This window comes from Etheostoma cragini, chromosome 1, assembly GCF_013103735.1.
Source record: "Etheostoma cragini isolate CJK2018 chromosome 1, CSU_Ecrag_1.0, whole genome shotgun sequence".
Classification (NCBI taxonomy): domain Eukaryota; kingdom Metazoa; phylum Chordata; class Actinopteri; order Perciformes; family Percidae; genus Etheostoma; species Etheostoma cragini.
In genome coordinates, this window is record NC_048407.1 from 4,344,341 (window position 1) to 4,359,489 (window position 15,149).

Genomic DNA, 15,149 nt, shown 5'->3' on the forward strand with positions numbered 1-15,149 from the left:
AGTATTATCTTATCTTTTCCTAGACCCAGCTGTCCTGTTCTTGTCCCGCGTGTCAATGAAACGTACCTTTTTATAAGCCCACCCAACATCTTTTTCTTAACCCAACTGCGTCAAAAGCAATGCTAATGGTCCCGACCTAGCCCAGTTAGATAATAATAATTCTTTATGATTTTTACTGTTTATTGATCCCCAGTAGCGAAATTAGTAGGAGACTTCTTGCATCAATAACAACACCAAAGCGGCCATATTTTATGCACTGGGAGTGAGAATGTGTTGGGATTCAATAAGAGTTTTTAATGTGGGATGTTAGTCCCCAAAGTAGCTGCAGTGGTCTCGATACCAATAAATTGACTTTGATTCTCATACCATCTGAAAAATACCATTCTAACAGGAGCCTCTAAATGTCAAAGGTTTTTCTGGGGTCTTCCTCAAAGTCTTGGTGTCTTTATTTATTCTTTTGATGTACTTGAGGCCTTAACCCTTGTGTTGTCTTCCCGTCAAAATTGGAAATCAGCACTTTATTGATGCTTTTTGATATAAATATAAACAATATAAATTTCACATAAGGAAAGGAGGACAACATCATTTTTTATGAATTGTTATTAATATTGAAATATTAAATATTTACATTTCTATGTTCTTCTGTTGATCTGTTGACCCCTGAACACCCCCTTTCCCTAACCCCCCAAAAACAGAGGGTGAGGGGCAGAATGCTAAGAGGCTAACCCATTTCCAGTCTTTATGCTAAGCTAACCAGCTGATGTGTGTCATGAATTTTTTTTCTATAAAATGAATAAGCATATTTTCCAAAATGTCTAACTATTCCTATGTTTTCTGATTCAGAATCAAATGAAAGGAAAGGATTAGAATACGATTGTAATACTGCAAGGGAACTTGCTTTATTTTCAAATCAGAAGCCATCAAACTACTTAACTACTGTGATGATTGATTTTTTCTTTTTCTTTTATGTGATATGAAAATAAAATCGCATGGGATATAAAATGTGTCTCGTTAACATCCCCAGAATCTACACAGTGCCTATGGTCTTTGAAATGGTCCGGCAGCAAGCAGTGTTCTTATGAAGATTACAGATTTATTGTTACAGGACAACCCAAACTGCCATCCACCCAAACACCCTTAATCTGCTTCATCAGCATGCTCTGATGTCATCAGGGCGCCAGGTCGAAGGTCACGTGCCGATCCTGTGGAAGAAGTCCATGTCAATAACAAAGCCCTTTCAGAAGAACAATGCTCAAGTGTGATCAACTAGTACCACAGGACAAAACACAACGGAAAAAGTAAATACAAGATTTCACGAAACGTCTACATAGCTAGATTTAGTTACTTTACACATTAAGATTGCACATAATACATGTAGTTTATAAGTGAAACTACCCACCAATATAGAGCTTTTTCACTGCAGACATGTTGACATGTCATAGTAGGAAAAGCACAGGTTTATTAACAGGGCTGTAGTACTCGAGTCCAGTCTTGGACTCTAGACCGTTTTTCTATGGTCGCGGACTTGTCTTGACCTATAGTTTTGCCCAATATGGCTTTTGGTCTTGACCGAATCCAGGTGTCTTTATTATGTTGATTATAATATTGGAGGGAAAGTAAAACCCCAAATTATTGTCTTATACTGTCATGCATAAGACCTTTTTTCTGTCCTGGACTCTGTCTTGACTCAGACTCAAACCTTTTTGGACTCGATCTTGACTCAGACTCTAACCTCTTTGGACCAAATCTGGTCTTGGACTCAAACCTTTTTGGACTCGGTCTTGACTTGGACTTGACTAGTCCTGGTCTTGGACTTGTCTTGGACTCGACTAAGGTGGTCTTGACTACAGCCCTGTGTATTTACAAGTCCAGCTGAAATAATTGGACCATTAAAGTAACACGTTACAAAAGTAATGCAATTACAGTAATGTACTGTATCTCTTTTTGCTGTAACGCAGTAATACAACGCATCACTAATTACATTTTTGTAATATTATACCTGGCCGTTACAAGCTGAGTAATGCGAGTTCCAATGCATTTTAACGCAACATTTAGTGGTTTATTTATTCATTTTTATTTTTTTGTGTTGTCTTCCTGTTAACCATGAACTTGTCCTTCCAGGTAAAAATTTAAAATGTCTTTGACGCTTTTTCTGATTTATTTGTCACTTTTTCCAGCTTTTGGCGCTTTTTTAAAAACCTCAGCTAGTTTAATAAAGGTTTTACAATTATTCTTGGAATTCATTGTCAACAAACCTCAATTTTATCAAATTATACACATGATTTTAGGCACAAAATTATTAATTATTTTGACTAACAGTTAAGATCAGAGGATGTTAAGTGGATCACAGATGGGTGTATGTCAAAGTTTAGTTTGGATACTGTTTTGAAACCATAAAAAAAACTAAAATGCTATAAGATTAAATAAAACACACAAAAAATTCGTAATTGTTTTTGGGCAATTTGGTTGAAAGAAATCCATATTTTGGATATAAAACACTTTGAAATGGGTCAATTTGACCCAAGGACAACACAAGGGTTAAGAATTCACTAACACCGCAAAACATTCTTCACATATTACTTATATTTTTTTGGGATTGTTTGTTTTGTTTTGACCAAGTTTTTGAAGCTTTCTCCGACATTTGTTGTCACTTTTGACGTTTTCTAACTCTTGAAGTTCTTTCTCACTTTTTACAATGTCTTTGTCAACTACATCTGCGTATTTTTTGACGTATTTGTAGTTTTTTCCTACATTCCTGTCAATTTTTTCAGTGTTCTTAAATCTTTTTTTCTTCTTATAATTCTATGAAATTAAATAATACACCCAAATTCAATGAAAATAGTGAACTGATCAGTTATTTATCGTGTGAGGAGCGTTGTCTGCAACTATCCACGTAATCCTTTTTACAATTTGGTTGAAGCAAACCCAAATTTCTGATTTTGAAACTTTTTGAAAATGGGTCAAATTTGACCCCAGGGACAACGGGAGGGTTAAGTACATTTTCCTGATGATACTTTTTTTTTTAAATTTGCATATATTTTCAATGCAGGATGTTTACTTAGGACAAGTATTTGTAAAGTGTGGTATTAGTACTTTTACTGAATTAAAGGATCTGAGCACTTCTTCGACTACTTCAACCAGCCTCCACCTTGCCCCCAAATCACACATCACACTACCATGTTGTCGTACTCTGCTTTCCATCCAGCTGGGCCACAGAATACTTACAGCATTTGTACAGCCTGTTCAGCCTATCAATGTCATTCCTGCTCATCTGGGTGGCCTGGCCGAAGGATACGTTAGGGTCAGGAATGGGCATCATAGTGGGGCGGTTGTTCTTGGAGAAGGCATACCTGGAGAATCACAGATACCACAATGCAAAGCGAGTTGAGTTTGGGTTTGATGACCTGGAGGGAAACAGATACTGATACTTGTGGTGACTGTAGTTCTTTGATGTGTCATGTGATGAGGGTTTAAAAGCAGATTCAGGTTGGTTATACTGCTTCCTCCAGAGTCACTGACAACACAAGCTCTTGTCCAGGCCATCTATACAGACAGTAGTAGTCCCTAAAGTCACCCAGTAAGTGTCTGACTTAGCTGAGCCTCCAGTTTGTCCTGCTACTCGGAGCAGTAGCTCATATAAGAGCAAAAGCTGTATGCGTGATTGTCAGAAAGTTACAAAGAAAGAGTGAGAAAAGCACAGGCACTGATAGCAAGTACTTATATGCAATAAAAATGGATGTGATAAATAAATAAAAATATGAATAAAACATAAAGTTATCCATACTTCTCATACTGCATGACAGAGTTGTAGTCATAAGGAGTTCCCTGGTTCAGAGTGTTGATTATGTTGAAGTTGTACGCCATTCCTGCGGAGATGAGAGCAAATATAAACACGTAATTTCATAGTTAAATAATTAACCACAAACATTTGCTAAAGGCGTGATTGAAAAGAACCAGCAGTTTTGCAGAATGCTAAATACATATTGTAATAGTCAGCTCTCACAGATGAATAATGAAGCCCATACTGAAATGCGTTAAGTTGCAGTTCTACCTATGGCCACTAGACAGTGGCTCTTAAAAACAGAGCGAGTAATTCAACACTTAATACACTCATGAGTAAGTAAGTGGCGCGTATAGTTACTTTATTAACACACACCTATAGCTCTGCCTCTGGGAACATTGTAATTTCTCTTGCGGGAGTAATAAAGTATAAATTATTATTTTAAGAGAGACTAACAACAAGTCATGTAATAGATGGTGAAAAGTTCTAACCATCCTGGATGTTTTCCCAGTACACCTTGATGTGGTTGTCCCTGTCCGAGCGGGTCTGTTCATGGTTGAAGCCGAGGGCGTGGAGCAGCTCGTGTTGGACGGTGCTGTGGTACAGACATCCACTACGGGCCAGAGACACAGTCTGAGCACCACCCTGACGACCCACGTAGGAGTAGCAGCTGGCGACACATAGACATACAGCAGTTTTAGAAATCATACAAGATGTTACCATATGGAAGTGTAAAGGGAAGAGCTGCTACAATCCTCACAGAACAACAGTGTAAGCCTGTCCTGAATTCTGTCAGAACTCTGCTATTCAAACATGAATATTTTGTCGGTCCTGCTTTTTATACTAGTCACTGGTCACTATCAGCGGCTGCTTTAAATGGTTTTGGTCAAGCACACGTCACTCTTGCATTGTCAGACCTATCTTGTTGCCTTGTTGCAGGATCCAATTTTTCTTCAAAACTTAAAGGTCCTATGACTTGGTGCTCTTTGGATGCTTTTTTTATATAGACCTTAGTGGTCCCCTAATACTGTATCTGAAGTCTCTTTTATACAGACCTTAGTGGTCCTCTAATACTATATCTGAAGTCTTTTTTATATACTGTAGACCTTAGTGGTCCCCTAATACTGTATCTGAAGTCTCTTTTATACAGACCTTAGTGGTGACCTAATACTGTATCTGAAGTCTCTTTTATACAGACCTTAGTGGTCCCCTAATACTGTATCTGAAGTCTCTTTCCCGAAATTCAGCCTTGGTGCAGAATTACAGCCACTAGAGCCAGTCCAACAATGAGCTTTCCTTAGGATGTGCTATTTCTGTGCCTTTAGCTTTAAATGCTATTGTGGACGAGAGAGGGGGGAGGGGGGGGGGGCAAGGTGGAGGGTTGGGGTGTGGCCTTGACCAACTGCCATGCTTTACTTGTTTGCAATCATGATGTCTCTCTGTCATGGGGGGCCAAATTCTCTGGACGGGAAAAGCTGAGAAAGGGTCGGTAACCTTTCCCCTTATGACCTCATAAGGAGCAAGATTTCAGATTGGCCCATCTAAGCTTTCATTTTCTTAAAGGCAGCGCAGGATATCCAGGGACCATAGGCAGGCTGTGGGAACATGCCATGGGACCTTTAACATTTTCAGCGTGTAGCTTGCTAGTTTGAAGTTTGTTGTTGTTTCACAAAGCTAACGGAGTTTGAGAACAGCAATACACAGAGAGCGGAAGGTGAGGGACATCTGGCGCATGAACATGTCTGTTGATTCAGACTAACAGAGCAAGTCCTGGTGAAGTACTCATCTCAAAGCATGCACTAAGAGACTAAGAACATAAAAAGCAGTCCACATGTATGGTTTGAACCCCGCCGTTAAGTTGTGAACCTACAGCCGGACCCTTACCCGTTCCTGGACTCGATGCTCAGCCACTCGTGATCACCGTTCTGGTAGGGTCTGAAACGGATGCAAGAAACTGAAGAGAAAGACTCCAGTCCACGAGTGATGATGGCCGCTTCACGGGAGGCTGGCAGGACAATTCGTAATGTGTATTCAACAATCATATACTGGATTAAAAATCTTGGATTGACAGATTTTACACACTCAGGTTAGATTCTAAAGGGTAACTCACTGTTTTCGATTACACACATACGGTGCATTTAACTTAAGTAATAACAAAGAATCAGTGTCACAGGGTTGTATGAAAATCAAAATATTAACAGGGAATTCCATCTGAATTAGCTGTGACTGTGACTATGAAGTGAAATACATCTGTTCCTATGAGAATAAATCATAACAATTGATGCTTACAGTAGTGGTTGGCAATGTAGTAGGGAATGTAGACCTTCCCATCGGCATTCTTGAGCCACAGGCAGCCTCTGGAGGTGCAGGGGTCGGCGTTTTTGTCGGCCCCTGGCTTCACAGCGATGTCTCCTCCAATCAGGGTGGGCTCGTCAAGGTCAGGGGCTGCAACACCATTGCAGGTGTGAGTTTGAATACACAGCAGGTTGGAAATTATTCATTCGGTGTACAGCAGGAGCAGGGCTAGACAGAGGGCCTGGGTTGGCACCGGCCAACCCTGAAATAGGATTGCCCCCCCACCCCCCGTGCCCCCTCAACTCCCCCCCAATCCATGGGCTTGAGTAGTGTCAATCTGACAATTGTGATTTACATTGGATCACAGTACTGTCACTTGGCTGCCTGTTCTGCTAACTTTCCCAGCCATTGTCACATGACCAATTTATGTTTCCATGACAACTATCCAACATGCTGATACAAGGGATTGTGTAATTGTGAAACATTGTATTCAGATATACAATACAACTTGTTTAAAAGGAAAACAAGTGAAACTAATCATGAATGTGATGTTTTTTTTTTAGCAGAATTACACAATTTTATTCAACCTGTCTAATATTTCCTATATTTCTAAGCATATTGTCTGTGCTGTATTCTGATGAAAAGACAAAAACCCAAATCAAAAAAACAATTTACTGCAAGTATTTGGTAAAGAGCGTGTAAGTGAAGTTAAGGGAAGTTATATTAAGAAATAAATACATGTTGGCCCATTCATACATATCACTCTCTCAGGCTCTTGCATTCAGTAACTGTATTATTAATTAAAATAGAATATGGCCCCTACAACGTGGTTAAGGTCTGCTTAAGGTTAAAAAATAAAAATGAAATAGTTAGGCTGAGGAAAAGCTGGACTTACTGCGGTCTCTGTTGGCTCTCTCCAGCAGTTGACCGACCGGCAGCTCCTTTAAAAAGTCTTCCTCAAGGGTAGCTACATCTGCACAAAAAGATAACATTTCTTATTTAAAAAATACTTTTCATATTTTTTAATGCAAGACAAACATTAAGAGAACCAAAAACACAACTAAACAATCAGTGTGTGAGTGTGTGCGCATGAGTGCGTGCCCGTGTGCTTTCACACAGTCAGCCTGTCAGTTGTCAAGTGTGTGTGTGTGTGTGTTGTGTGTTTGCATGAATGTCATTCAAAGGCTGGATGAGTAAGAGAGGACTGGAGATCTAAGGGGAGCTTAGGGGATAAATAAATACATAAGTAAATAAATAACTAAAAACACTAACACGGATAAACAAATTAAACAATTAAAAAGAAATTAATCAGAAAAATTACTGCCACTCACTAGCCCCCCCCCTGATTCTGCTACAACAAACAATACAAATGTCTATAATACTGATAATAACGAGTGTATATTAATAATGATAATAGAGTCCAATGCCAGGGAGCGGGTCAGCAGGGTCAGTCCAGCACGGCCAGCCGAGTTATTGTTTCCTTTTGTAGTTATTTATATGAAATTGAATTCAGTTGGGATATTCGTGCTTCCAATTTTTACATTTTTCGACTGATTTGTCCAGCTTTGGGTCACCCCCATACCTTTGAGGATTATGGGATATGCAGTCAGATGTGGTTATTCTGTTGGTTGAAAGGGTGTCCCAGCCTTCCTTCCCCAAGCCATGTCAATAATAATACTGTTACTATTATCACACCTAAACATAAATGAGATAATAAACCAGCCAGGTGTAGAGAATATGTAACATAATTCTCTTTGTGGTCAGTTTTTGTTTGAAGCTGGATAAAGAGGGGCTTTCATTGCATTCTTACCTTCCTGTAGTCGTCCACAGTGACATGGAAAAGAAGAGCAAAAAGTTATGGAAGCTCAGTCACCATGACATAAAACAATCAGCTCCGCTTGCTACAGAGGCTTGAGAAAGTTTACACACCCATGCTAAAGTTGATTAAAAAATTTTGTTTTTTTGTTCCTCTTTTGAATTAACTTTAGCCTGGGTGTGTAAACTTTCTCAAGCCACTGTATGTACTGCTGTTTTGGTGCCGTGCAGCATTAGTTTGATGTCATTTCCATGTATTGTTGCAAATTTTCTCTGTACAGTAGCTTTAAACTTGAACCTCAATCTATATCAATGTCGGGCTTAAATCTGCCCAAGGCAATTTATAGCTTGACATTTTCAAATGAATTTCACAATAACTATTTGACATGCCAATATTTACCTTTTAAGATTTAAAAAGTACGACGCCCATGGTTTAAGACAGTCCAGACATATTAGTGAACGTGAACTTTGATTTAAAGCAGTGATGGTTGAAGGCACGGCTTTCCCCACTGGGGATCAATAAACAGTATAAATTAAATTAAATGTCAGGAAACTATTTGAATGTTTCTCAAACACTGTGGCCATACTTTTAACCGTCACAGCCTAAAGTCCGTAATATATGTATATTCGTCATAGAAATATATATATATATATATATATATATTTCACATCACATACAAGTTTTGTAACTTGTTTTTGAACATGTCTCCTTTTTCTATATTAACATTTATAATATTGATTTCTGATTGGCATGTTTGCATGCATGACTTCATGTTATGTTAGTGAGATGAGGGGGTTCCTGGGATATTGTACCTCGGCCCAGGAAGAGGACACCAGCAGCAGGGCGACGAGAGACCAGGAGAAAACCAACATGGCTGCAACAGACCTGACAGAACCAGAGAGGATGAAGGAGATGATGTGAAAACACAATTCACACTGAGGAAGTACACCAAATAACAGTGAATTTTTAAAAGCACGTCATCATCACAAATATACAATTGTATTATTCTGAATGCAAAATGGAAATGTCCCATGCAGACTCAGGCTTTAAATGTCACCAAATTCCATGGCACAGTGTGTGTGAATGTTGAATCGTGCATACGGGGTTGTTACCTGAATGTCGGAAATGATGAGTGTCACAGTTACCAAGTGAGAGGTTTTATACTGGTCACGTAGACCAAGAACTAGTAAACAACATTATATAACACATTGTACAAAGAGAGACGCATACCTTTATCACTATTAATGGAAAATCTTGAGTCCTTGAAACATGTGGGAAACACTGCATCTGTTCTGTGTGTGTTTGTGTGTGTGAGCGCATGTGAGTGCATGCCATTTTCTTTGCAACTACAAAAAATAGTTGTATCTCTAATGCAGTTCAATAAAGGCCATGGACAAGGCTATGGGGGGGAAGAGACACTATTTCCAAATCTTTCCAACTTGTCAACATTCTAACCCTGCCTGTGAAGTTGTCATTTACAAATACATCCAAATTAAGGTGATTCACTAAACAATCCAGGAGCGGCATGTACCAGGATGGCCGAGTGGTTAAGGCGTTGGACTTAAGATCCAATGGGTGCATGCCCACGTGGGTTCGAACCCCACTCCTGGTAATTACCTCGTGGTTTTGTTACCTCCTGCTGTTTGGCTTATGCAATATTTGAGAAAGGTTAATATTAACAAATCAGGCTCTAGAATTAATCCTCTCTATCCAAGAACCTTAGAGCGTCTATTTGTTGAACTAGCGTGAATGCTCGGTATAAGGTGTACAAAGGTGGTATATCGGCTAGGGACTGCAGCATGTGTCTGTTGTTAGGACTTTAGTGGAAGTGAATGAGAAACGGAGTGAATATTCGTGACTGAACAAGCTTTGCTGAATTAAGTCCAATTTGCAGCAGCAATACAAGCATGGATACGCCTTAGATGAATCACTTGTGTATGTGGGGTTCAACCACACTATTGGTAACAATAAGTGCTTTGGTTAGCCAGCAATAGCACCATAGAAAAAAACCAGCTATGTTTTTAGCTCTGTGACAAAGCCTTTTCCAGATGAGCCAAGAGGCTTTTTTGAAGACTTTATTAAGCTTCAGAAGTTTTTTCTTCAATCAATAATGCATGTGTAATTACAAAAGGTATAATTCAGGCCGTAAACATCCTTACTACATAAGTGTCTGTGTGTAACGGAATAACAATATTAGGGGAGAGTTTGCACTCAAAATGCAGTGGAAACAATCGCCTTCGTTGTTCATTAAATGCATTTAATTGTTTTTATTTACAACCAGAAGTTACCAGGATGGCCGAGTGGTTAAGGCGTTGGACTTAAGATCCAATGGGCGCATGTCTACGTGGGTTCGAACCCCACTCCTGGTAATCAATTTGTGGGAAGTTGAGTGGTTTTCCCATTCAACTGTGTTAGAAGGAGAAATGATGTTGTTTATTTCATTGAAGAGTTGAACCAAACACCAATTCATACAAAAAAGTGTAATATTGAAAGATGTTTAGAAAGGCAAGACTGAATTGTCCAAAAACAGTGATATTATGTCATAAAGTTATAATATGTTGAAAAAAGTGATCAAAAAGTCCTAGTATGGGGCACCCGGGTAGCTTGCCTGGTTGAGCATGAGCCCTGTGTACAGAGGCTACAGTAAGTCTTCAATGCAGAAGCCAGGGGTTTGATTGTAACCAGCAGCACTTTGCTGCATGACTAATTCACAGTCACAGTGTAGCATGTTGAAAGAAGTCATAATATAGTTTGTTCACAGATAGAATAACTAAGAACCTGACCTCTCGGTGGCTATGGCCTGCTGAGGAGGACAGCCTGTGGTGGGAGATGAAAATTGAAACAAAATATAATTCAGATCAAATTTGCACAGAATAGGGGACAGAAATACAGAGACAGAAAGTACTGTACTGTACCACAAATGTGAGGTACTTGCCACTTTCCACTTCTACTCTGTTACATTTCAGAGAGAAATATTGAACTTTTTACCCCACTACATTCATCTGAACAATTTAGTTACTAGTTACTTTACTGATCAAGATTTCTGCCCCACAAAACACATGTAATTTATGAAATACAATATTAATTTTAAATGAAACTAACCACTGATTATCAGCAACGGCCCACAAGTCCAGCTGAAAGACAAATAAAGATTTTGTTGATTGACACAACTGTTTGGATTGTTTCCATTTCCTAAAATGTGAGGAATTTCCTTTTAATAGTTTAAGTTCATTCTCCTTATGATGCTTACATACTTTTGCGTCAGTGTCATTTGAAATGCAGGACTTTTACTTGTAACAGAGTTTCTTTTAACAGTGTGGTATACAGTGGGGCTTGAAAGTTTGGGCACCCCAGGTAAAGATATGTATTAATGTGCATTAATAAGCCAAGAAGTGATGGAAAAATCTCCAAAAGGGCATCAAATGACGGATTAGACATTCGCATGATCTGTCACAAATTTAGATTTTATTTCAATCATTTACACTAAAAATAACAGAAAACAAAAAAATTGTATCTGCAAAAGTTTGGGCACCCTGCAGAGTTCATAGAATGCACCGCCCCCTTTGGAAAGCTGAGACCTGATAGTGTCATGGATTGTTCTCAACTGTCTGTAAAGACCATGTGATGTTAATCTAAAGGTTTTAATTTCCCAGACTCATCTGACCTTGCCCAAACAATCAGCACCATGGCTTCTTCAAAGCAGTTGTCTAGAAAACTGAAACTGAAAATAGTTGATGCTCACAAAGCAGGAGAAGGCTATAAGAAGATAGCAAAGTGTTTTTAGATGCCAATATCCTCTCTTCAGAATGTAATTAAGAAATAGCAGTCATCAGGAACAGTGGAAGTTAAAGCAAGATCTGGAAGACCAAGAAAAATATCAGACAGAACAGCTCGCAGGATTGGGAGAAAAGCAAGTCCAAACCCAAGTTTGACTGCACGATCCATCCAGAAAGACCTGGCAGACACTGGAGTTGTGGTACACCATCCCACTATAAAGAGATACTTGTACATATATGGTCTTCATGGAAGAGTCATCAGAAGAAAATCTCTTCTACGTCCTCACCACAAAAATCAGCGTTTAAAGTTTGCAAATGAACATATAGACAACCCTGATGCATTGTGGGAACAAGTTCTGTGGACCGATGAGGTTAAAATAGAACTTTTTGTCCGGAATGAGCAAAAGTGCATTTGAAGAAGAAAGGGCACAGAATTTAATGAAAAGAACCTCTGTCCAATTGTTAAGCATGGGGGGGGGGGGGGGGGGGGGGGGGGGGGGGGGGATCAATCCTGCTTTGAGGTTGTATTGCAGCCAGTGGCACAGGGAACATTTCACGAGTAGAGGGAAAAATTGATTAAATAAAATTTTGGACGCTAACTTGATGCCATGTGTGAAAAAGCTGAAGTTAAATAGAGGATGGCTTCTACAAATGGATAATGATCCTAAACACACCTCAAAATCCACGGTGGATTACATCAAGAGGCGTAAACTGAAGGTTTTGCCATGGCCTTCACAATCCCCTGACCTCAACATAATTGAAAATCTATGGATAGACCTTAAAAGAGAAGTGCGTGACAGACAGCCCAGAAATCTCAAATAACTGGCAGACTTTTGGAAGGAAGAATGGGCAAAGATACCTCAAACAAGAAAGACTTGTGGCTGGCTACAACAAGCGTGTACAAGCTGTAATATTTGCCAAAGGGGGGGCTGTCAAGGTATCAACTCGGCAGGGTGCCCAAACAAAATTTTGGGAAAGAGACTTCAGATACAGTATTAGGGGACCAATAAGGTCTACATAAAAGACACTTCAGATACAGTATTAGGGGACCACTAAGGTCTATATAAAAGCATCCAACGAGCACCATGTCATGGGACCTTTAAGAAAATAATCTGAATACTTCTTCTACCACTGTAATAATCAATAGATTTTAGAGACTTTTCTAATAGCACTGGGGTTGCTTTGAGGACAATTAGGAAACTTGTGCCATGAGTCTTTCTAAAATCCTGTTTTGTCCTGATTCATGTAAAATGTCCTCTCCAGCATTTCTCTCGCTATCCTCCCACGCACTGACATGTTATTTTTGACAGCTAGCAGAGTCTGAGTTTGAAACATCTGTCACTCTGTCGGGGAGACAGAAAAAAACACACGCCTCTGCTCTTATCAGTGTGGGACATTCAGCACACTGCTGTCAGTGTGAACCCACCCACAGTGGGGAACTGTGACAAGGCCAGGCATTCAAATGTGCAGTGGGGACTGTTCATTCCACCCACAACCAACATTCAATTCAATTCAATTTGATTTTATTCATATTGTTAAATAAAACCAGAAGTTTACTCAGAACACTTTACATATAGACTAAGTCTAGACCACACTACAACTGTAATTTACAGAAACGCAACAATCCCCCCATGCCTTACATATCAACATCTGTGTCAGTATATGAATATATATAATGTATATATTGGTTTTATAATATATAATGTATATTATAAAAGGCTTTGAAGCTTGTGGTGTGAGATAAAATTGAAAAAAATATGATTCAAATAACAGTCCTTTATGCACACAATAGGTGACCAAAATGTAACTATGTACGTTTTCTCAAGTGCTGTACTGTACTACAAATGTGAGGTACTTGTACTTGAATCTTGTCTTTTCAGGCCACTTTCCACTTCTACTCTGCTACATTTCAGAGAGAAATAATGTGTTATATACATACGCCATTTCATGAGATCAGTTTTAAATTATAATACGGAGTCCGATCTAGTCTTTTGCAGAAGACCACATTTCAAAGGGTAACACAATGTCCCCATGCATTTGTTTCTAAGTAACTAATGTGACCAAAAATCCAGTATTGAGTGAGAGGGCTGTGTTGGATGCTTTGTGTAGGATTTCTTGTCCTTTTTTGCTGGCAGCAGTCATCTGCGCTACAAATGGTGGTGGCAGAGCTGTAGCTTGGCATTTTGTTGGCACAATCCGGGTGATATGGAGAAGACCAAATACTTTGATATCAATATTGCAGTGGGTCAAGGAAAATAAAGGAATAGCTACAATGTGACATCACTTTACTATAAAGCAGCCTTTAAAACTAGGAATGGACAACACATTATCACATTGCCATATTACTATATTATGGTATCAAAATCTAAAACGATGTCTAATGTTTCATCACGATATCAATATACTGTAGTGTCGATGTATTACCCAGCCATTAATGCACAATAGAACATCATAAAACAAAGCTTCACTTTCTGTACTCTAAAACAACCAACTCACAAGTACTCCTCTCTCCCCAATTAACTTCCACACCGCTGTCTTCACCATGTCATCTCGCGGGATTTCAGAACGGGACTTCAACATGTTCCTACAATCAAGTCACACAATTATGCAGCTTTCATGCTCAATACTGGAATAATTTCAAAGATTTGTGTTCACATTTGTTACATGTACACAAGCTATGTTGGAAAATAGTGTCCAGGTTGAAAAAAGGAAGGGAAAACTAAAGAAGTGACAAAGGCAAACCTCTAAATCATGTCAAACCAAGGAATCAACTGCAGCTCGGGTCAGAAAGTGGAGAGAAGGGGAGCCAAGGTTCCTGTCCTTCTTGATTCTTTTTCTCCCAATTTTACAAAATGCAAGTCATTAACATAACATATTTTGAAACATTTACAACTGCCAGAAGGTTAATTGCATCTCCATGCTGTGACTTTGTCTCTCAGTGTCACACAAACCTATGAACTCAACGAAAGCAAGTCATTTAAAGGAACTGGTTAATTTGCTTCTGTAACTTAAATGTCACACACAGTGTGGGACTTTGGAGCACTGAGCTTCCCACATTTTTCAGTGCTTCTCTTTTTCTAGGTCTTTGTGTAACTTCACTCTTCCGATCCAGAAAAATGTATTACAGTTTTGTTTTATTGCTAAACAGCAGTGGGCCCAACTGGAGCTGCATGTGCAAAACTCTACAGTATGCACAGATGCAGTTAATGTGTACACTGTAAATGTACAGCACTTGGTTCAAATGCTAACACACCGCTGTTCAAACTGTTAACCCCACATTCAAAACACAATAGATCAGTCTGGTGCATTTCAAACACTACTGATTGCAGTTCAGATGACTTGTGACAGTACAGTGGTGCTCATAAGTTTACATGCCCATGTTTAAGTTGAATAAAAAGAGGAATAAAAAAAATCATCTTTTCTAATTAGATCTTAATGCCTTAGTTAAAAAAAAGGAAAAAATACAACCTTTTAAGAACAC

The 15,149-nt window shown here is 39.1% G+C and overlaps 1 protein-coding gene and 2 non-coding genes across 3 annotated transcripts; 2 read left to right on the top strand and 1 right to left on the bottom strand.

The window, feature by feature from the left end:
* Nucleotides 1-880: 880 nt before the first annotated feature.
* Nucleotides 881-8,957, bottom strand: LOC117942536 (high choriolytic enzyme 1-like). The gene is made up of 10 exons (XM_034868054.1): nucleotides 8,899-8,957; nucleotides 8,705-8,777; nucleotides 7,887-7,890; nucleotides 6,972-7,049; nucleotides 6,071-6,226; nucleotides 5,666-5,786; nucleotides 4,273-4,451; nucleotides 3,785-3,866; nucleotides 3,226-3,350; nucleotides 881-1,202 (listed from the first exon to the last, which is right to left on the bottom strand). Coding segments are annotated over exons 2-10 (807 nt in total). The 5' UTR covers nucleotides 8,765-8,777; nucleotides 8,899-8,957; the 3' UTR covers nucleotides 881-1,200.
* A 464-nt stretch (nucleotides 8,958-9,421) lies between these two features.
* Nucleotides 9,422-9,504, top strand: trnal-uaa. Its single transcript has one exon. It is a non-coding gene; the product is annotated as a tRNA-Leu (tRNA).
* Nucleotides 9,505-10,178: 674 nt separating this feature from the next.
* On the top strand, nucleotides 10,179-10,261 carry trnal-uaa. The gene has a single exon. It is a non-coding gene; the product is annotated as a tRNA-Leu (tRNA).
* Nucleotides 10,262-15,149: the final 4,888 nt, after the last annotated feature.